At 39.1% G+C, this 24,243-nt stretch overlaps 1 protein-coding gene across 1 annotated transcript in view; it reads left to right on the top strand.

Moving 5' to 3' along the window:
• Positions 1–24,243, top strand: part of LOC146462800 (uncharacterized) — a 274,708-nt gene that overhangs the window by 148,927 nt on the left and 101,538 nt on the right. The window contains exon 26 of the mRNA XM_085085070.1: positions 15,020–15,091. Coding sequence (XP_084941196.1) covers positions 15,020–15,091 — 72 coding nt within the window. The remainder of the gene's footprint in view (positions 1–15,019; positions 15,092–24,243) is intronic.

The raw sequence follows: 24,243 nt of genomic DNA, 5'->3' as shown, positions 1-24,243 counted from the left end.
GGCGTTTGTTCAAATATTAATAAAGTTAGTCATGCATGTTGAAAGTCCGGCCTCGGTTTGATTCCCCCCCCCCCCCCCCCTCCCTCTTTACGGACTATAGAGGCTTTATTGCTCACGTTTATTAAGTCGGAACAAAGTCAATAATATAATTACTATGCTGCATGCTAGTCGTGGTAATGCAGAAATTTTACTCCGTACATTGGCACTTACAATCAGAGCTGGTCATCCAACCACAGGCGGCCCAAGCTCAAGCTGTGAGTTTCCTACTCTTAGGAGTGTGAAACCCAGGAAACGATAACTCGCTAAAATGACCTCAAATCAGCAAAAGGAGACAGAGAAACAACAAACAGTACACCGTAAACACAGGGTATGTCATTTTTATTGAGAAATTTTCGGAATTTTTACCTCCTAAACCCGATCGTAAATATTCCATACAAATTCTTAAATTTGCGCCGTGACCGCTATCACGCAATATGGTCACCACAACTCACAGCTTGAGCTTGGGCCGCCTGTGATCCAACGAGATTGCCAATACTCCAAGAAAGTAACATTCGCGTGCTTCATCTAATGATTAAAAACCTTTTGAAGTCTACGTTTAATATAACACCAAGTTATGGTCATTTTTTATTAGGAACTTGACAAGCAACCAGCTGATGGACCTGCCCCAGGGTGTATTTGATAACAATACCAATCTGGTGTTCCTGTAAGTGAGACCTTTCTGTGTTAAAATATCAATAGTAATCCCATAAGGACTTCCGAGAGGAGAGAAGATGGAGGCAAGAACTGAACCTGTGGAATTCAAAATAATATCAACATTGAGAGTTTTCAGATATAACAACTCTCGATAACGCTTTCTTTCAACTTATTATGTTATTTTTAATGATGCATAGATCTGGCCTTTGCTTTCATAAATTTAACATTAATTGCTGTGCTGTTTAACAGCAACAAAACTGACATACAGCCTGTTTTTTGTATATAAGAACGTCTAATTTTGGAGCTGAGGCTGAACGTTCTTTTCATTTATTGCGATTCGGAGGCTGAAAACGTTCTTAAGATGTTCTTAAATTACATGGTATACACTACATGTATTTCAGTAAATCAATGAGGACGTGCCCAGGAAACCTATCAAAGTGCATTGCCTGTAGAGATATGGTATCAAGAACTGCTGATTATGACAAACCCGGATGTGCGTCCGGCCATTGTTAATGTTATACAAAACATGCCCTTAAGTATTTTGGTTAATTTCCATTTGTTACCTTGATTTTATATGCAGATTAGCAAAATAAAAACGTTCTTAATCGACTCTCAGCCTGAGGAATGTTCTTAATATGTTCTTAAAATTTTGGTTAATCTCAGCCTTGACGTTCTTGTAAATAAGGTTCTTATATAAAAAAAAAAAACAAAACAAAACAAAACAAAAACAGAGTGTACCTGCGTAACGTACAGCATTCAGACGTTCCAAAAAACCAAGAGAGGCTATAATTATTCCGTCCGACACAAGATTAGGCTTGATTTCTTCTTCTCGTCGTCTAAGAAAGAAAAATCCACAATTTAAACCTGAAAATCAAAATTATCCTGATTTTGCATATGCATTTAAGGAAAAAAGAAATAAAGAAAAAAACTATGATGAGGCCTCTTGGGCAGGGTAAAGAACAGAAAACGAACGATTTTTGTCGTAAGATTTTTGTATTTAAATAAAAGGAATCTCGGTCACAATTAAGAGTAACTATTCACAGTGTTTTCGATCACCAAAGTAAATTGACAGTTTCTGTTCGGGCTGGTGTCTGGATTAAAATATAAGAGGTTAACAGTTAAATTCTGGGGCCCAATACACGAGGCTCTCCTAAGTTACGATCCATCATAACTGTCTTTTTTTAATAATAGACCATTACTAACAAAGATACACCTCAACCTCAGAGGGACTCATGAATATGGCTCCAGGTGTCTATATGTTGTCGCCAATAATTGCCTTGTTTATCTTTAATTCCTGATGCAAGTTACGCTATGTGCTCTAGCTATCCATTTCTTTATTGTTCCCTGCCCGAGTATGATTCTTGCTGGCAACTAATGTGAACGCACCCTTCAGTAACAAGTCCTGAGTCCGCGAAAGAATTCGGGCACGATGTCTTTGGCCGAGAACAAGGTCGGGACCTTGTTTTCTGACACCGAAGGAGCCACCGGTTACCTGTGCTCACGTGTTTTTCGTTTATTCCAGTACATTTTACCTAACACAGTACAGGTTTTTGCAACAATCCATCCTAATCTTCCCCTATCGTCTTCATTCGTGTCGCCTTTTCAGTATTTCATGTGCAAGCATAGCATTTAGCACAAAGGTAAAAAGCTAGATGAAGCAGTAATCACGAAGAACACATGCCTGTACATGATGAAATCTGTGTCAGGTTTATTAAATGTGTACCGATTATTACATATTTTGGTACCCAGTGCCTGAGCATAGCACTATTTTGTGCCAGGTGCCATACACTATTTTGTGCAAAGAAATCAAAGAGATCAAATTGTGTTCTCTTACACAATATTCCTTTTAGAGGCACGGGAAAAGGTATTGAGAATCAGAAAATAACACTTGGAGGTGTTTTCCTTAAATATTTTCGCCCTGGACCCTCGCATTAGTGTACTTCAAGACTAAACTGGTTTAGACTTTACCATTATTATTCAATACACATTTTAATGTGTATGTGAATATTGTTATCATTAAAATGGTAACATGGTTGTAGTTCTTATTGCACGTTATCTCATCCACACTGTTACTAATTCATGTTGAAATTTTTAAAAAAGTTGAATGAATAGGCCACCTAGAAAACTTTACACCTTACCTCAACAAGTGGTAACAGGCTTAACACAAAGTACATAAAAAGTCTTATGTATTTCTGACAGAGCACAATATTTATATTCAAGAATGGAGAAAATGTACAGTACAATTTCATGAACAAAAAAAATCTTTCAATATTTTCAAATGTAGTGGACATGCAGTAAATGAATTTCGTTATAACAAATGAAAGTGGTTTGTGATCTTCTACTGAGTAGCATCGGCTAATCTCTTAAAAAGAATAACTGAGGGTGCGATAACATGGCTTCTCAGCCGATTTGGATTAACCATTTGCAGTTAGAAGGCGTTCCCCTAAAATCTCCCTTTATAACTTCACTTTTGGCCGCTCTCGATTGTTATGAATTTAGGGTCCGTTTTAAGGTGGCTATGAGATTTGCTCACTTGGGTCCTCATTTAGCGTCCGTTATCCATAATGGAGGAAATCCCTATTATAGAGGTCATTTAATTGGGAATTTGTGAAGATTTTGGCGTGACAAAGAGGGCAAACTTTTCGTGACAGAGGTGTCCATATAAGAGACGTGTTGGCAAGGAGAAGTAGGACTGTAATATGATCTTATGATAATATCTTCCCCATGATATTTTGGTTGCTCGAAAGTGGTTGGACCTCCCACTCCTTCTGAGAAGCTAAGGCTCAACATCGTAAGCCAACTTTACTTTTAAACAAACTTGTATGACCGAAAAGCGTGAGGCTGAAAATGACTCATTGTGGATAGACGCACGTTTGAAAGCTCCGATCCCCAAAATCCGGCTGAACTTCTGAAAAGTCAAACTGCATTTTAAAAGCTCTTCTTTTCTTTTTAGCATTCGAATCGAAGGTATAGGCAGAAAGTACTAGCCATGGCAATTTAAGTTGTAATCCTAACAGAATTTGGTTTATTTCAAGCGCAATCAGTTCCTGCTTTTGTTTGCTGACATTACAATTCAAAAATTAATTTCGGCTAACCACACGGAATATTGAGCCGAGTAGAACGTAACGTCATGTTATCCCTTCTTGGAGTTTACATGAACAAAGTTTCATCGCGATACCAGGGGAGTTTCTACAGAGTGCTTTAAGATACAGCTGTTTACACACACGTAAGTAATAGAGGATGAAATTGAGATGAAAGATGACGTCAAGAGAGGAAATGTCGATGCACGAAATTAGTCGGCTAGTTGCTGTTTGAGTATTGGCGTACGTATTTTATGCACTTTCCGACAGCTAAGGGAACTAAATTTGTCATGTTGTTCATCTTATCTTTATTTATCTTCGAAGTTTAAGGTCTAGAAATTTCGATTTGAACAAAGCGGCTTGGCTATTAAACATATCACATAGAACTAAAGGAAAAATATGAAATTATACACATCTAAAAGGCCTAAAAACTATGTAAGAAAATTACTAAGAAATACTTCTGCTCTCATCTAAGATCAAAGTATTCTTGAAAGGCGGAACCTCTTGCTGCGCGTGTAGCCTGTACTGGTGTTTCGTACGGGCAGAAGGCTATAAATTTTGTGACTTTTATCCTGTACGATTTCTCTAAACAGAGGATTACTGATCGCTTGCGTTCTGCAAAATGAGGTTGGGATTACACAAGGCATTCGGGCACATTATACGGAGCGCGCGCTTTTGTAATCTCTCTATGTCATCAGACAAAGATTGTGGCAAAAGCATGATGGAAGACTGGGCATACATATTCTACGACTGGCCGGATACAGGTTGTATAGAAAAGCAGCAAATAATTACATGGTACTTGAGCACGTTTTCAGTTGCTTACTTAGAAAGCATAGTCGAGTTGCTGCTTTCTTGCATACGAACTCTATATGTGATACTCACCAGAGTACCTGCAGCCGACGTTGTAAACTTATTTATTACACCCATTTTGAAATCACTGATGATCCTTGCAATCTGATTGACTCTCAACAGTGCGATTTATTCCCAAATTGTACCATTTTTTTTGCTCTAAATCTTATCCTTCCTTTAGCCCATGAAAATGGAAATGAAGTACATGAAGCAAAAAAAGAATATTAATATTGACAATAAAACTCTGTGAATTCAAAATAGGTGTAATAAAGTGGTAATTGAACTTTGTGTCGTGCAATTTTGGTCTAAAATCATACTTGTGAGTTCAAATCAAACTCGCGCTGCGCGCTTGTTCGATTTTGAAATCACGCGTATGATTTCAGACCAAATTGCACTCCACTCCGTTCAATGACCATTGGTCACCGGATGAATACTGTACTTCATTACTGAGAACTGTTTCAACCACCAATTGCACCTGCCAGAGGAAGATGTCTACAGCATGAAGTTCTGTGATGTTCATCATCTTCGTAAACCAAACATCAACTGACCAGACACTGACAAGACCCCATATCCATTTTACAGCCTGCGTGCAAGCTCTAGGGGAGAGGAAGGGAGGGAAGAAGGAAAGCTTGCAGTGATGTCTCAGGAATTTGAATATCTGCATCGAGAAACTCGATGCAAAATGCTGATTGGTGGATATTGAATTTTGTGCATTTGTCATTACTCTTCGCGTGCGTCGAATAGACATTACAAAAATGGTGGAAAGCGAAGTTTCCGGTGAAGCTTGCGAGAATTTCTCCAAATACCTTAGGTTTTCTCTCAAACTAAGACCGGCGAGGTAAGCCTTCTGCGCCAACTAAAATATAGTTTGAAAAAGTCGCCATGAATGTAAAGTCAGGTAAAAACAGGAGTTTACCGGTAGGATTTATCCTGGTGTGTCTTGGCGAGTTATTGAATGTTAGCATTTTTGTGCATTGGTTAATAACCTGATCAAGGAAAATACTCATCTTTAACCGCAGCCGAGAGGACAGCTGCACTTAAATGGGTTTCTTTCCTTCCTGTAACTCAAAAAGGAAAGAAAGGAACCACGGTCGTTTTTTAATTCAATTCCATCACATTCTATGGATTTACGACTTAAACATGCCGCGCGACTGCGTACATACAGCATTTCGATAAATACAAGATTATTCAGAACATAAAAAAACTCATGAAATTTGAGATGGCAACAATCTACACTAAGTTTCCGGACTGATGAGCTTCATTCGTTCTGCAATTGTACGAGTGATTAACAATACTCGAGTTACTATATACAGTGCCGGATAATTAAACGTCTACATTCTAACCCACCCCTCCTCAAACTCTTCAGCTATGGGCATCAGCAAACAACACAAGCACAACAGAACCAAAATAAACGGAAACGATATGTTGGACATATTGAAGCGAACTTTGTTTTCATTAATTCTTTCTGCAAGCCGGTGGAACCCGTCCACATGTCCAAGAACATAAAAGGAACAATGAAGAGCAAGGAATAGCAGCTGATAAAATAGAATAAAACTTACTCAATACGAAGCTATTTGTTTTAATGCCTAGGACATTGGCTTTTGTAGAATAAACCTTTCAGCTTGACGTGGTCATCTCAAATAATGAACTGTAATATTGTCCATTCCACAAATCCAAAGTCTCTACAACTTATCAACAGTGCGCCAGCCCAATTTTCGAATGGATTACTCTATTTCATGGTCGTATCCGCTTTTCGAAATGCACAGGTCATGGATTACCTTTTGCTGATCGATTCAGATGTAGCTAATTAGAAATGTACGTTAAGCTGGAAATAAGCTTCATGTGTAAGGCAAATGCTTACAACTGATACGATGCTATGGTGTGTCGTTTTCAGATTGGTACGCAAGCACTAAAGCCTGAAACTGATCACTGGTAGCCAACTACAAGAAATATGTCTCGCAAAATTTTTGCTATCATTGAATTGTATGGTAAAAACCCTGTGCAAGTAAGTTATCAACAAAAAAGGCAAGGTAGACCAAAAGATTTGGGAGAAAGGAAGGGAAAGTACACTCAAATCCAAAGAAGAAACCAGTAACGCCTGTGCCAATGCTGAAGAAAATTAAAGTTCTGCGGGAAACTGATAAAACGTTATACGAATATAATTGGAAAGGTAGTTTTCGCCTTCGTATAATTAAGAATTTAACCAAGTTGCTTTTGCCGTCCGGGGATTTTGAAAACGTCACTTTTGTTCCGTTTTGATTTAAATTTGTCCTGAAACTAAAATTAGGTTTGACAGTAGACCTTTGGTTGATGTAAGCGTGTTAGGAAACGCCAATTTTTTGTTCGTTCTACCATAGAGAGGAAAAGGTTTCATCAAAAGAGTAATTTTTTTCAGGTTATTTGTGGAGCAACATCCCTTGTAAACCGAAAGATGCCTTTTAGGGAGCCTGTCCTCATGGAGGGAGGGTAACCCTCCTAGCATGGTAACCCTTCTAGGAGGGCTCCCAATGTTTTTTCCGGTTTCGTTTACATGCAAGGTAGGGTTAGCCTAGGAGGAGGGTAACCCTCTCTGCTTGCTCGGGTTACCCTTCTAGGAGAGTCAACATTTTTTTTGTTTTAAGCCATGTAAACGCTCAAGGAAGGGTTACCCTCCTAGAAGGGTCAAATTTAGGGCGATCAGATTACTGTTCCATGGCTTCGCACGGTCGTATAAACCTGGAGAAATATTTCGGTGAGCTATGTTGACAGAGCGGCGAATTCAAGCCGGAAAGAGGGCAACAGATTGGCGACTGGATAATATCATTCCCCAATGATGTGATTGTTCTGGAGCCGTACTTGATCAGCCATGCAGTAAATCGAAAGGCTATCTTATGACCGTTCTAAGAGGTTTACCCTCCTTTCATAATGTGAGGCAACTCGAAAACGGAGCGCAATAGTTCCATTTTAAAACTGATGTCTGAATAAAAGTATGAACAAGACCAATTTACAAAAGAGCATGAATTTTGAGAAAAAGAAAAAAAAATTAGGCCCGGATCTGAAACGTCGAACGTTACATGAGATAAGCTAAATTCCAATTTTGGTCGACCCGAATTATCTTCTGTTCAGTCGTTGAATCAAAGGTCGAACCGAATTCAGAGCAAATAAAAATCTTTGGGTGAGCAGAATTTAAGGAAAAATTGTTATTCATTGACAGTTCGAGTCACGAAAAGATCGACGTTTGTCCCAAAGACGACCTGCACACGTAGCTGAGACCGATAGAACGTGTTAGTCACGATCGAAATACAGCCAGATGAATTGAATTGAATACCGACGTCGAACTTATCACGAACGTAATTCATTCAATTTAGCTCTGGTGAGGTTGGACCTGATCCTTTGTAATGCCAAAAGCAATGTATTTAATTAGCAATGGAAAATACCTAGGGAAGTATGTATGATTACAAGGAATGACACAAGGCAGGGTCGTAGCTAGCCTTTAAGCCATAATTGTAAGCCATTTTAAAATTGATATAAGCACGGGCTTGATGAAAATTTTCGTAATAAGTTTTTTCTAACAGACAAAAGGCCGTATTTTCTTTGCTTACTATTCAATAGCAAATACCCACTATATCAGCGTTTTATTTTGAAAAATAAAATAATGGCTTTTAATATTATATATTAAAAAACGCTGAAAGGTTAGCCAAGGAAAGAAATGTTACTATAGAACTTTGAAATAGTTTTGTGCACGGAAATTTAGTTGACTTACGGCGGCTTTGACAGCTGTGCGCCTGTACTTGTTAGAAAGAAAGTAGAACGGACATAAGCTGATCAATTAAAAAAAAAATGCTTATCAATGACTTCATTTGGTCAATCAGCAAGCGAACTAAATAAAGCGTGTTATTTCGCATACAACTGGAGGAAATCTCTATTTGCGTTCGTTTTGTGCACACACGAGAGGACAACAAGAAGGTGCAGGTACGGATTGGAAACCTAAGGAGTTCCTTGGGTTTGTACAAGCTAAGAGACGAGTACTACAGGACAGGAACTAGCCGAGAGGTTTCTAGAGACCCAGGAAGGATATGGCCGCGATATTGACAGAGGTGTCCAAGCGATTATCAGGCATTGCGTACTACACGCAGTTTATGGCCATTGTAAGGCTCACTCGTTGAACTTGGCAATTGGACATGCTTGTATTAGGAGCCCTTGGTGAGAAAAATGCTCGAAACCCTACAGCAGATAGCTTTTTCGTTTCATTAGTCTGCAAAGAGACTGTTGGCGTTCAAGAGTGTCTGTCTCAAGATGCGACTGTAACGGTTGAGATGGCACGGCGCGCCAAGTTGCGAAGCCTGTGTGAGACACGATGGGCAAGTAGGGCCGACTCGCTGTATACCTTCTGCCTTATTTTCAGACTACAGTGTAGGCATCAGTCAGCCGCGCGGACTGAACTCCGACTTCAGATATCTTTAGGTCGTCACGCGCACATCGTGCGCGCACCTTACAACTTTAAATCTGACTTCATGGCGCAAGCCAGCTTTTTAACGTAAATCTTTGACTTTTCCACTGATGAAGGGCTAAGCCCGAAACTTCTGGACTTATTTCTACATAATGGCACTGAACACTCGTATTCGAGAACTATATTTTACCTTTACCTTCCGTACAGCCTTTCAAATGGTAGTACACGAATAAGAAAGCCTTCCAGAAGATGGAGACAATAAAGCGAGAGGGTATGTGAGCTCCATTCTGTAGTTCGACTTAACAATTGCACTTTGTGCAACAGAGCATGTCCTTTTTTTACAGTCGCACTATCCACCATGCTCCAGTTAAGGTCAATCTATTACAGTCGGACCAGGTCAAGCGTACCCCCCTAGACTCTATTAATAGATCGATTATTTGAAAATTGAACCCATTAGTCGTTTCAAAGAATGCATTCATTCATTCATTGTTAGCGCGGATCAACGCTCAAATTTAAATTCGATTCTTATTGGCTTTTAATTTGAACATTGATCCGCGCTAACAGTAAAAGCAATAGCCTGTAAAATTTATAAACTATAGTACATTTGAAACAGCTCGTTCGTTCAAACTGTTCCCGCGTGTTCTTGACACGTTCATATATTAAAGCCATTATGCAAATTTGGTCACGGCAAGAGCACAAAGTCAAGCGCCTGCTGAAATGAGTCGGGCTGAAAATTCCAATTTATCTTTCATGAATAGCATTACCCACCTTGTTGCATGAAAAGTATGGTATATATCTCATCAGACTGTCCATTATACCGCGAAAAATAGCGCAACACATGTGCCGAAGGTCATTGCCATTGTCGAAGGTCAACTGAAATGAACATCTTTCACTGTGAGTTCGCATACTTTTCGCTGAATTAATTTGCATATACCTCAAAAAGAGAACTGCTTATTATGATAAAACGCTTCCAATTTTTTTTTCTCATTTTTTTAACAACTAACGGAATAAACGCCAGTGTATAAACGTAAAATGTCCACAGATTTAGTGATCACTTAACTTACCCGACAGGACCCATTTTCACCGTGCCTGGTTGAAAATGGCGAATTTTCTCTCTGACAGTACGCGTTGACTGCTGCAAACTACAAGAATGCGTTTTGGAAAATCCGCTTTTATACAAATCAAGAATTTCCGCTCTAAATATGTTGAAAAGGGTTTTTTTCCGGCGGGCTTCCTGGTTTTCTGGTTTCATGCATTGTTCGTATAATCCAATCAGAAATCGAATTTTGATTTGAATACTTGAAACGACTAAGGGACCGTTCATTTTTTATGAGCATGGGGGGGCTGGTGGGATTTAGGGGGGGGGGGGGGCACGAGAAAAAAAATGGCACTAAAGGGGGGGGGGGGGCTACCAAAAAAAATTGAGTGAAAGAGGGGGGGATCACCAGCAATAATTGGCTAGTAGGGGAAATTGAAAGTGGCTCAACACAAAAAGAGATGAAGAAATTGAATATTATTTCAATTTTATTTAATACGATTTTCCTAACCACTTTTAATTTGTTTTACATACTGAGGTCGAAATCTGCATTTTATATTAACAACAACTGAGGAAATGAAGCATATCTGTTGGAAAAGCAATAATGAATATAAACTGAAGTAGACACCTATGTTTGTACAAGTTCAAATTAATATAAAAACGTAACAGTCTCACTATTGAATCATCCGTGGGGGAGTAGTTTTCTATTAAGTGGTTGTACTCAGAACTACATCAATAGATTGTTTAATGTTCTGTTTAATAGTACTCACTTTTATAAAGACTGTTGATTAGTAAATTATTTTAACCCAGGAGTATCAGTAGACTCAGTAGTATGCCTGGTGTGAACATCCAGATTAGTTTTTAGTAATAGAACTGTTGTTGTAACTTCAGTTGACGGTAAATCTGAGCCGTAGGCCATCTTCAGAAAAGCTTGTAACTATCATTTTTAATAGCAGTACTTTAATATCCAGGCGTGTAGGAGGGGGGGTTCGAACGAACCCCCTTTGAAGATCAATAATGGCGGAAGAAAAAGCACAATAAGGAGGTTGAACAACTACATGAGGTGTACCATGCGAGAGAATAAAATGTCCGCCCTGGTTCTAATGTATATCAAATATGATAAGCCTGTCAATCTTGACGAGATAGTCAATTTGTTTGAAGGCCTACACCCGAGAATGATGCAGTTTACCAGCTTGGTGTATGACTATCACCAGATCGAATAGCTATCAGAACTTGACAGGGCGCGGAATGTACATTGAACTTTCTTGTTTAAGTTGAGACAATTATGCCGCAGAAATGATGTATATAGCTTAAAAAGCTGCTGTAAAACAAATTTGTGATTTGCCTAAAATGGGTCTCAAAATGCAGGAAATGAGGTTTCTGGGAACCTAGATTTTCAAAAATTTCCGGGGGAGCATGCCCCCGGACCCCCCTAGTAAGAGCGCCTCCGGCGCTCAACAAACACCCCTATCTAACCCTTACCTACGCGCCTGATATCTGTGTGTCCCCCGTTTTTTTCTGTTTAATATGACTCGTAATCGTAGATTGGTATGCTTCGATCCGTATTTTGTTAGTCAGATCTGTACGTGTAATATTTCTTCCTCGAAGGGGAGTAATTACACGTTAAACATTTTCTTGATTATTTTTATAGTTCCTCTAAGAATCTAAATGGAAATTTATGGTTTGCCGTTGCCGTAAACGTGTTGCTATCTATAAAACGTTTTTTTTTTTTAACAAGAGAAATCTTTACCTAAGCAGCGAACGGTAACTTTATAATAGTACTGTAAAGAAATCACAGTAACAATTACGTTTATCTTTGATATAAACAGTACATAAGCGTTTTGCTAAAGTTAGGAGTATGATTTGTTTCTGGTTGGGCGGGAGGGGGGGGGGGGGTCATCAGAAAAAAATAGTTTCTGCTTGGGGGGGCCATGTGGAAAAAAATTGCATGCTAGGGGGGGGTCATACAGTTTCGTAGTGGCAATTAACCAAATCCCACAAGCCCCCCCATGCTCATAAAAAATGAACGGTCCCTAACGGCTTCAATTTTCAAATAATAGATTCATTAATAGAATCTAGGGGGGTACGCTTGACCTGGTTCGACTGTAACCTCATTGAGGCAGCCAAGGAGTCGAAGGTAGTCATCAGTGTATTAAGGGAGGAGAGAAAAGACCAAACGGTTTGAAGTGAACTGTTTGAGCGTGCAAAGGAGTTTGCAGCAGGTTGTGAAATCGAGCCCAGCGTGCCAAGGATATCTACAACGTACCTGCCGTTTCACCACAGCAGTACTGGTATAGAGCCCTCTACTTGCCGTTTGTTGATCATCTTATTCAAGAGCTCAATGACAGGCTGCTCAACCACAATGACCGGTTCCTGGGTCAATACCTCATACCTTAGCAGCTTGGACAATTTTTCAAAGTTTCTGAGGTGCAGGTATCAGTTATGGACAGTACCTCCACCGATTAAACACAGTTTCTTTTGCCCGATAAATAAGTATGCGGGAAAGCAGCTCTAGTAATAGAGAAGGGTGAGAGTGTGTGGCCACGAGCGACCTGGACCGTCTGAGAATCAGACTAATCTAGCAAGAGCTTTTTCTTTTAGAGAAAATTTAGAAATAATACTTCTAAAAGGCTTGCAATACCTTCATCCTCTCTTGATAAAAATAATGACAGTTTTCCAGACAGAAGCTAAATTATGCTCATAAATTTTGAGTCGTCCGCAGAATAGCTAGCAAGCCGGAAAACAAAATCTGTCAGGCCATGTCACACTCTCTTCAATTTCTTGCAAATCCAACCGAAAGTCGCATTATTATATAGTCTTACATTAACGCTGGTGATGATCACTATGAAACGCTATGATATTAAACGTAATTAAATGAAGTAAGCGGTGTACCGCATATACCGCTATACCGCATCCTTTCTGCTGTTGGTTTCACCAGGACACGAATGCAGCAGGTGTTAAAAAGAAAAAGAAAAAAAAAACGTTCAAAAACACGTCGACGTAAAATACTTTTTATGTTTTCAAGAAATAAAAGCAAAACAACATAAAGTGTCTTTTCCGTAAAAATAGTTTAATTTCAGAAAGTAATTTGACAGACCAACATTCCATTTTTTAACTACGACTATTACAGAAACAGCAAAAAGACACCATTAAGGAAGTACTGCTCCACGTTGACCATCATCTGAGATTACTGTTACGTCAATTTTAAATTAAGGGAATTTAATTGAATGTAAATTGAATGTAAATTGAATTTCTTGAGTTGTTTTGAAGAAAACAATTGAACATTTATAGATCTTCCATTGGTTAAAGAAAAAGAAGTCGTTTGATGAAGAATACTTCAGATTAAAAACCAAACGTCATTAAAGTAGTGCTAGCTATAGTCTGCGAAAATTTGTTGACCGACAAACCTCAGTTGGTCTAGATCTTTCTAGAAGTCCTTATTACCACCGATTTCATTGATACGCGACCCTCAAATAAAAACTCCCGCGAGCGTTTGGCGATTCGCTTCCGTCAACAACAACAACAACAACAAGACAAATGATTCTTGTGGCTATAACTACTGTAAAACTTATTTGGTGAAATTTACTAGCAACTACAAACTAATCTCGTCGAGCTCTGCCTGTCATTGCATCCTATTTAGGATCTTGTTAGGGGCCTGACCCAACAGTTCACTTCGGTGGATATCTAGATCTGCTGAAAGCCCTAATCGTCTCAGAAATTCAGATTTAGTGTAAAGAACATCTAAAGTTTTCCGTTAGGTAAAATCTCAACTCACAATTTCATGACTTTAGAAAACTAATTCCTTTCGTTTTCGAAGGGGCAAATATGGAATTAAACATGCGAAAAAAGCTAGCATTTTTGTAAGGTTCAAAACTAGCTCGTAAATTTGGGGAATGAGGCCTTACCTAAAATTTTCAACAACTTAAATTTACAGCTTAGGCATCCAATACAGATCAATCTGTATCAGTTGAAAATATGATCCGTGAACACAGCAAACACCGTTTTAAATAATTTGCTGAAATGTCCTCGTTGGTTTTGCGAAGAAAGATAACATTATGTTAATTTCATCCCTTCTGCTAATGGTTTCACATGACACGAATACAGCAGGCGTCAAAAGAAAACCATTCGAAAACAAGTTCCACATAAAATGGCTTTTCATTTTGTCAACAAATAAAAGGTTAAAAATGTGAATTGTTGAGTAAAGTGGATTTCATATGACCTCAACATGAATTACAAGTTAATGATTGAAGTTGAAAGATAAACATTCCCTTTACCAGCAGTGAATATTACAAGAAAAGCATTAACTCTTCCACACCCATATCACTGTACCATTCTGGCGCTGTTCGATTAGTGTTACTTCAATTCAATTCTTATAAAATGTATCGGTTACTAAGGTATTCAAGTTAAATGAGGTCTCTTGAGTTGTTTTTGTGAGAACAATTCAACGTGTGGGGCTTAGTTAAAAAAGCAACCTTTTTTCTGCCTGCACGAGCATGGAACAAAGGGAAACGTTTTTTTTGTCCGCGACGAATGTCGAATCCTTTTTGACGCACACCGGTCAGATGCTCTTTAAGCTAAGTCATACACGTGTTTTCTTGAGCAACAATCCTGGCTAGAAATGTTGGAACGATTTTCAAAACTGAGCACGAAATACGACCCCGCCTGCAATGTTGTCATGGTGCTGTGTTTGTGGACAATCCGAATGATTCCAGTGACTTTTTTTTTTTTTTTTTTTTGGGGGGGGGGGGGGGTACTTACTACACTGACCGTATACAATCATGCTATACTTACAATACTAATAATACCTACAGTGTTCACAATACAAATAGCTTGTAGGAGATCTGTTCAGCCAACGAGAGTTCGGAATTACGACGTACTTCAACATCTTGAGAAATAGTTAAGAAGTTAGCTGACAGTTCTGTCGTATTGTAGGTACTTGAGTGACAACCAGCTCAAGAGCCTGCCCCAAGGTATCTTTGATCACAATAAAGAGCTGCGTTTGCTGTAAGTACAACTCTTCTTTAGTAACAAATCACTCATCATAATATAGGCATATTGTGGAGGAAATGATCGAGGATGGGGAATTAAAAAAAAATATTACCATGTGTAACAATTCTATGCGATAAATTTTGTCTTTCCGCAGCTAATGACCTTGAAATAAATAAATCGACTTTGTTTAACAAGGCTCTTAGCTTCTGAATCGAGTTGGAATTTGGAAATGATTGTTTTTGAGGAGATCAGAAAGGAATACGGAAGTATAGGCGGAGGAAAACCGCTCAGACAAAGTACGACAACAAACTCAACCCTTACATGACGCGAAGTTCGAGACTGGTAGCCCACATTAATGGATTCCGTTTCAATTTAATTCGATTCTTCCTGTTATATACAAGGCTGTCTTGTTGGTAAGCGATATTGGCTCCATACGGGATGAAATTACAAATTAACATATTTACAGCAATTCCAACGTAAAACAATATAATTCAATACAATTTAAAAATTAATGGAAATGTGTTATATGTAATCCGTTTAGAGGCTGATTATATGAGCCGGGCTGGCACAGTTAATGGGGTGGGTTTGTTTTAGCGAGATGAGTGTTCCATGTGGGTTCCCTGAGCCAAAATATTAACTATGCTATCCGTGATGAGGTGTAACGTCGACGGTTTCTAATCCTTGGACTGACCACTTGCATTGGTCGATTCTTTTACCAATGTGTGGGCAGCTTTTGCTGAGTATGCGCCTGTGGTCTCTCAGTGTATGAAGTGGTTAAGTATAGAACCAAGCTTAGTTACTTTTCTGGTAAATGTACCAATAGCAGTTTTTATCTTTGTGAGCTCTTTTGTGACAAACGCCCCCATCCCAACTCACCCCTCCCTACCTCTACAGCTATTGACACAAGTTAGAAAGAACGAAACAAGAAGAAAGAAGAGCCCGGAAAGAAACAACGAAACAAACAAACAAACAAACAAACAAAACAACCAAAACAAACCAAAAGAACAAACAGATATACCAAGAGCAAACAGATATAAGCAAAAAAATTATTTAAAAAAAGCAACAACAACACAAAACGATATGTTTTAAGCCTTACAACATATCGTTGGCGGTTGTTTCGCGGTGAGGTAACTTGTCTCATTAATCCGATGAAAAGCAAAGAATGGCGGCTTGTAACTCAGGCAACATTTCCAGCAACATAACTGGAATATATTTCACGATCTGAAACTCTTTGTTTTAGTGCCTAAGACATTGGCTTTTGTAGGATAAGACCACAGGTAACCCAAGCTCTATTGACCTTTGAAATGCTGCAATCATGTACGGAAATTTGAGCGTCACGGTAACTGTTGCCTATTTGCCAAATTATATGGTTTTGTATCGAAGAAAAATATTTCCCATTTAAAGGCTAAATTTTGATTGTTTTTATCAATAAAAATTCACCATGTGAATTTCTTTTCTTGGCTATTTATGTCTTGTGAACTACTTGTGATAAAAACGGTTACACCTAAACATATTTTTTCTCAATCCTCTCAAAACAATAGAAGCTCATCCTTTGTAAGTCATTGAGTGAGAAAATTCGAATTGCAGTTTCGAAGTTATCGTTCTAATCCGTTAGTGCGTATATTTTCGTAATTTTGAATTTTCAAGGATTTTTGCCTTTTTAAATTAAACTTTACAGCTTCCTTCGCTCCCTCAAAGGGTAGAGGAATCATTTTAGCTTTTGGACTATAATATTATCCATTCCTTCAAACTAACATCCTCGGAGACCAGGGATCAGATAATTCGGGCGTGGTAACATTGGCGACGGACAAATGGACGAGAAAAAAATTCGGCGAAGAGAAGTAAGGTTCCCTGAGGACTGACTCGAGTTCCTTACGCCCTAAGAGATCGATCCAAGGCTGCTTCGTGATTGGAGAGAAAAATTTTTTTTTTTTATTTTTCTGCCCAATCGGCTAGAAATATGTCTCCAGTCTGTTTCCTGTGCTGTTACGAAAAATTCGATGTTCTTCACGTTAGATAATTATCAAAGGTGAAGTCAAATTGATATCATCTTTGTCGCTTGGCCGGCAAAGGTGCTACACAGTTTGAGAGCCTTCACTATAAGTTCACTAAGAACTGAGCGTCAAAGGACAAATCAAGTGCAAAACGCGCTGCTTCCCTATAAAAAGGACTTTGTAATCCATTTTGTTGTTCGTGAAAGGTAGGAAAACATTATTGTTTAAAGGTCTAAAGGAATTAAATTATTTTTACAGGTGACTGGTCCCAAATCGGCGCGAATTAGGCCTCCGTTTACTCTCATAAGGACTATTTCTCTGTAGTGTTTCAAAAAAGGAACTCAGATCAGAAGCACTTTCAGTGTAGGAACGTACTTTAGTGTTTCTTCCTGACTTATCGCCACTTAAAAAATCGACAAGCTTAAGAATTAGCTAAAGGCCGCCGAGGACCTAAACAATAGATAGAAAGTTTCCTTGTTGACACTAATAAGAACTTAACTGATGAGACCGAGATGAGAATAAACTTTGCTAACTAATTCAAGAGTTGGGTCTTGATAGTCAAGCGGAAGTTTTAAGAAAAGAGACAAATACAAACGCGGATGGTGAAGACGCTGCAAGGTTTACAAGGTTTATTCTGATTCAGCACTCTAATCGATGGGCTAATTTCAAAGGCGTTTCCAAGACGTCAGAATCCAGGCCTTCCTCGAAAACACCGCGAGGCGAAGACCACAAGAGATTAGAACTTCCATAGAAAGAATTGCAGAGAATTGCGGCCCGAAATAACAACAGGGATCGCCTGTCACACTGATAGACAGACAGGAAAATCGCAGCTTACTAACGAGCACAGAAACCGTGAATAGATGACAAGATGAGGCTTACAACCTTGGTGAAAGACTGTCAAAGAATGGAGATTATAATATTGCAGCCTTCCAGCCAGTCCCCCAGAGAAAATGTCCACTTCAATAGCAAATCTTGAGAACTTCGCATCCTAAGAGAAGAGAAAAGGATTCTCAAAACTGTTCATAGATGGCCACAACAACAGCAGTTAAACTACTCTCACAATTCCAACAAACAGGAGGAGTTCCGATCGTGAGTGCTAGATGAGATACGTAGAATGCAGTCAGGCACAGATGCTGTATGCAGAGTTACACTTACACTGAGTACAATAGCCAAGATCAGTCAGGAGTCAGAAACCGTAAGGGTCGCCCCATGAGATTTACAGCAATGTAGGCCACGTCAAGCAGAACTGTTACTAATGTGGTCAACCTTAACTCAGAGCTAATAACCACAGAAATTCCAGCCAAGTCAACAGCAAGGACCGCGCATGACCCCGAAATCGTGAGGACATGACACTCCGCGCTCCGCTCCTAAGTTTTTTTTTTCTTTATCCTGGCGAGCATGAGCAAAAAATTAAAGGTAAAGATCGAATGTTTTTGGAAAACTGGAGACCGATTTCATTAGTCAATGTTGACTCCAAGCTTGCTTCTAAGGTCATTGCCAACAGAATAAAAACCGTTCTTCCTCAAATAATCCATTTAACAAATAGATTCCATTTTGCCGTGCGTCTGTACTCTGATAACGCACAGATGACGTCAAAACGTGGTGAGAACAAAGAAGTACGCTACGAGCCGCAGGCGAGTAGCGTGACTGATGTTCTCAACACCTTTTGACGTCCTCTGTGCGTTATCAGAGTACAGACCCACGGCAAAATGGAATCTATTTGTTTTATACAATAACCAAGACATTTCAACACATTTCGTGAGCGAGCATCGCGTTGCCTGAGCTGAGTCAAAAACTTTCCAGCAAACTCAGTTTGGGACTACTACACACATGCAATTGTGATCTTCTAAATTAGAGTATAATCCGAAAAAATTTCACTAACAATATTTTCAAAACTAACCTTTATTCCAGAAGGAAATCCTGACCTCAAAATATTACTTCATGTAAGTCGCTTCACTGCGATTTGTAATCGATTACTCGCCATTACCGGATTTCTATCGGCGACATATTTCGACAAATATTTGCTTCCTTTTCACGTCACAACAAAGTTCTTGCTTTTTTTATCCTGGTTGAGGTCGCTGTCAACGGTCTTTGTCCAATTTTTTGTTGGGCAGTTTTCCTTTCGTGTGAAAATTTGCCTGTGTTTGTCCGCTACTCGCCAAAACAGTTTGCAAAACTTTGTTGACCAGTCACTCTGGCTGGACTCTAGACTCTGATCACGTGCGCCGGTCACACCACTCGATGACGTCAGTCGTGCGTCTATACTCTAATCACACACTCCTCTAGACCAATCAAAACGCGAGTTTTACACAGTTCATTGTCAATCCGGTTTTATCAAGGGTAGATTAATTGGAGAGGTGGCTCGCTCAATCCTCGACATTATAGATTACAGTGAATCGTTAAAGTTATCTGGTATTCTACTGTTTATAGATTTTGAAAAGGCCTTTGACTCTATTGAATGGGATTTTCTTTATCAACCACAAGAGGCCTTTAATTTTGGTCCGACCCTGATGAGATGGATTAAAACCTTCTACAATAATCTCTCAAGTTTGTTATAAACAATGGGTTATTTTCCAAGCCTTTTAAGTTAGAAAGAGGTGTAAGGCAAGGCGACCCTTTGTCACCCTATGTATTTTTTTGTGGCAATTGAAATTTTGGCTATATCTCTTCGGACAAATGAGCACGTTGAAGAGGGTCTATTATAGGGGGTCGTACAATCCGTAAACCGCCATATTTCGTTCCTTCGAAACCGCAAACCGCTTTCGTTTTCTTCTAAAAACCGACACCGCCCTACAGGTAAGACGATTATCCTCAAAACCGATCATTTAACAGCAGGTAGCAAATTCTCTGCGATGTGTTAACTCAATAATGGTATTTCTCCTCACAAAGACCACAAGATCTTAAGAACAGAACAAATTGTTTCTATAACTCCATTCAGTAACCAGCGAATAAAAGGTTTTGACGTCTGATGGGCTGTTCACAAACACAAAGATTGCTCGAGATGTTTATAACGAATTGTAAAAGTTAAACGGTTTAGGGCTAGGTGTGTTGTCTGTTCTTATGTGGTCGTTCTAATTTGGATTTACGGACAAAACAAGCTTGTGAAATTTACGTTACCTTTTATTAGCGCTCAGTCTTCTGAGCCTCTTAACTCTGTTTGAATAACCGCCACAAAAACTCGCAAAAACTGAAAACCGCGAGCTAAATTTATGATTTTCCGCAACCGCACGATAATTTTTTTAACCGTAAACCGCCAGATAAATGTGAATGAAACCGCAAACCGGCACTCAAAACTGGCTTAAACCGCCAAACCGCCACACTATAATAGACCCTCGTTGAAGGTATCACAATCGATAATGACGAAATTAAAACACTCCTATAGCTGATGATATGACTTTTACTCTGGCAAACACCTCTTCTGTAGAAATCTTCATGCAAATCTTGAACAATTTTGAAAAATGCTCTGGCTTAAAAATGAATGTTTCAAAAACTAAACCAATGTGGATTGGGGCAAAGAAGAATTCATCACAGAAACCTCTAGGCCTTGAGTGGTGTACTGGAGTTAAGACGCTAGGAATTTATTTCTCGTGTGACCAAGGAGAGGTCATAAAACAAAAATTTCTAGAAAGATTATGTGACATTCAAAAAACGATTAACCTATGGAGTTTGAGGGGTTTATCCTTGTTTGGCAAAGTGACCATTATAAAATCGTTCCTTATACCAAAGCTTTTATATGTTTCTGCAATATTGGAAACCCCACAAGAAATTATTAAACAGATGGAGAGGATGGTATATCAATTTTTGTGGAAAGGTCCGGATAAAGTGACTAGACGCTAGGTCATTAACTCGCTGAAAAACGGTGGCCTGAATCTTACGGATCTTAGAAACCCATATTAAAGCAATAAGGCTGTGAGTCCTGGATTTCACGGGTTCTTGATGCGCGAGTAAGTCCGTGGAAGTTCGTATTTTACATTTAATTTTAAAAAATATGGAGGAACTCTGCTCTTAAAATTCAATTTTGATGTAAGAGATCTCAATTTAAGTTTAAACGGTTTTTATCAGCAGCTACTTGACTGGTGGGCAGATTTTAGAAATGCTTTTTCTGATATTAATTATGCTCTTTATGTAAAATGGAAAAATAAAGAGATAAGAATTGATAAAAAATCTATTTTTTATAAAAAATATGCAGAATGTGAAATTCTTTATTTAAATGATCTATTATTTAGTTTGGATAATGTACGCTCTTTTGAATGCCTAAAGAATGTGGGGCTTGATTCTAACGTTTTGACATGGTCTGCCTTACGGTTGTCTGTGCCTAAGGATAGGCTTTCCTCTTACCCACCGGTGGAATTTGATCCTATGACTTTCAAATATAATAAAACGGAATTCGATGCACACTCAGCGAAATCTAAACAGTTTTACTCACTGCTGATTGCTAATAAAGCTTGATACCCGAATAGATTCAAAACTCTGTCTGTCGATTTGGAAATTTCAGACCCATTGCAGGAAGTGTTCTCGATCCCCTATAACGCAGCAGGTGAAACTTTTGTTTGGTCTTTTCAGTATAAATTACTAAATGACATCTTAACAAATTATTTAAAATTGGGTTAATTGAGATAGAGAAGTGTTCTTTCTGCACAATTTACAAAGTACCATCTCTTTTATGACTGCTCCCATGCGCGCGCTTTTTGGAACAGATTTTGCAATTGGCGGTATAATTTTCGGAGTGAATATTTAAGCCTATCTTAAAAGATGTTATAGTTGGCATTTTAAATAGAAATGACCTACTAAATTATCTGATAATTTTAGGTAAACTATGTATATGGGAGTGTAGAAGAAACAAAACAATCCCAAAATTGGATTTGTTTCTACACAAAGTAGAAGCCAAAAAGGAGAGTAAAGGGTTCATTGTCTTGAGAAATAAGAAGCTTCACGATTTTAGGAAAAGATGGGAACCATTATTATAATAACTTTTGTTGTGATATTACGCAGAGAAAATATGTGTATGGCTCATTCAAATTCTGTACTGTCATTTTCTAATTGAAGTATCTGCATTGTGTCTGTGATCTTTTGTGTTGTCTACCTCTCTAAAATATATATTTAAGTCAGGAGAATAAATTGTAATAGGGGTAGCATTGTAAGCATTGTAAGCCACAGTCAGCCCAAGCTCAATATCAGAGAACCGTTGATTATAAAGATTTATATGGGAATACAACGGACTTGTGTAAAATGGTAGAAAATAACAGTTTTTTGTCAATAAAGTCAACTTACCCTGTTTCTTCTTGTATTTTTTGTCATTAACCAGCTTTTCAAGCCGGTTCGAAGCGATTTCGGCGAGTTCACGGCGTCATTCGGGTTTCCATTGTTAAGTGTAACGAAAGGCCGAACTCCATTTCAGCCATACCCGAAGCGTGAAACGGAATAAATCCGTTGAAATCATCCCTAGTGTCCCAATTTCTTCATAGAATCAAAGTAGAGATGAATACCTATCCTTCCAGCGCATTTCCGACTCAAAAATGGGCCGCGCATTGCGGAGAAGAAGTCAACATAACGACTGAAGGTCAGCGTCATCTTGGGGCAGGTATTGCGTCGCAAGAATACAAAGATCAGTATTGCAAGGAGAAGGTTGGTGCATGGAAAGAGGAAATCGAACGTCTCTCTGAAATAGCGACGAGCCAGCCCATGCGGCGTATATTGCTTTCACAAAAGGCTACAAGTCGAAGTTTAACTACTTCATGCGCACAATTGAATCGTTTGAAGTTTATGTCGATCCAATCCAGGAAGTGATTGAAGATTTACTACTCCCCACTTTGTTCGGTCAATCAGAGCCTCTCCCTAACGAGGTGTGCAGACTTGCGACCTTAGCAACGGGTCAAGGGGGTCTAGGCATTTCTGTTCTGAAATCCGAGGCACCGCAGCAGTTTGCTGCCTCGAGACTAATAACCACCGCGCACGTAGATTCTATTACTTCACAGAGTTCCATCATGGTGCCAGGAGAAAGATCTACGGAGGAGCTAAAGAGGCACCAACAATCACTTAAGAGCCGGCAAGTGCCAAAGAGAAAATGGATAGCATTGATTCAAGCCTCTCCCCAGGCCTGCTGCGTCTGGTTAACCAATCGAGGGACAAGGGCGCAAGTTCTTGGCTAAATTTGATGCCACTCGCAGAGAAAGGTTTAGCCCTCAACAAGCAAGAGTTCAGAGATTCGCTACGCTTGCGTTATGACTTGCCCTTAGTCGATTTACCAAGTCATTGCATATGTGGGGATGAATTCGCCGTTAGTCACGTCCTCTCTTGTAAAAAGGGGGGTTTGTAGCGCAAGGACATTCCGGTGTACGAAACTTGTTAACGACATTCATCGACAAGATTTGTAATAATGTCGAGATCGAACCACGCCTTCAACCCCTGGGCAACGAGCGATTTAGTTTTAGGAGCGCTGTTACAAGTTCTGAGGCAAGGTTGGACATCAAAGCGGGAGGTTTCTGGGCAAGAGGAGTTACGGCATATTTTGATGTTAGAGTTACGCACGTCAACTTCAAATGTTACAAGAGCAACCCAACATCGGAAGTGTTCAAAGAGCAAGAAGAAGAAAAGAAGCGCAAGTACCAGCAGCGGGTGTTAGATGTAGAAATGGGTTCGTTTACGCCTTTAGTGTTTGGAACCAATGGCGGAATGGGAAACGAGTGTCAGCGGTTCTTAAAGCATCTCGCAGACAAGATAGCTCAGAAAGACACCGAGCCTTATCATGTTGTAATCACTTGGCTAAGGACACAGACCTCGTTTGAACTCTTAAGATCGGTACATGCATGCGTCAGAGGTTCGCGAACGCCGTTTCGTAGCAAGATAGAGCAATCATTAGACTGTGAAATAAATGTCGCTAGTGCGGATATCTGAAATACGTGTCTATATGCTTTTATACTTAAGGCTTTTCATGGACACTGGTTTAGCCGTCATTAGTATAATTCGATTGTATGATCTTAATATCTCTGCATAATGGAATTCTTTATTTTATAGAATTTTGAACTTTTATTATTAATTACATCTTTTTCCTCTTCTTTTATGTATCTTTTATCTATTTTTTTATGGTAAACAAACGATGCCGGATTTGGAATCGGGCAGTGAGAATCCGACTGCAGGAAGATTCTGCTCTTGAGATGACATATCTGTGTGGCT

Source organism: Pavona decussata, unplaced genomic scaffold, assembly GCF_977016875.1.
Source record: "Pavona decussata unplaced genomic scaffold, jaPavDecu1.1 SCAFFOLD_184, whole genome shotgun sequence".
Lineage (NCBI taxonomy): Eukaryota > Metazoa > Cnidaria > Anthozoa > Scleractinia > Agariciidae > Pavona > Pavona decussata.
This window is presented reverse-complemented; position numbering and strand designations above follow the sequence as displayed.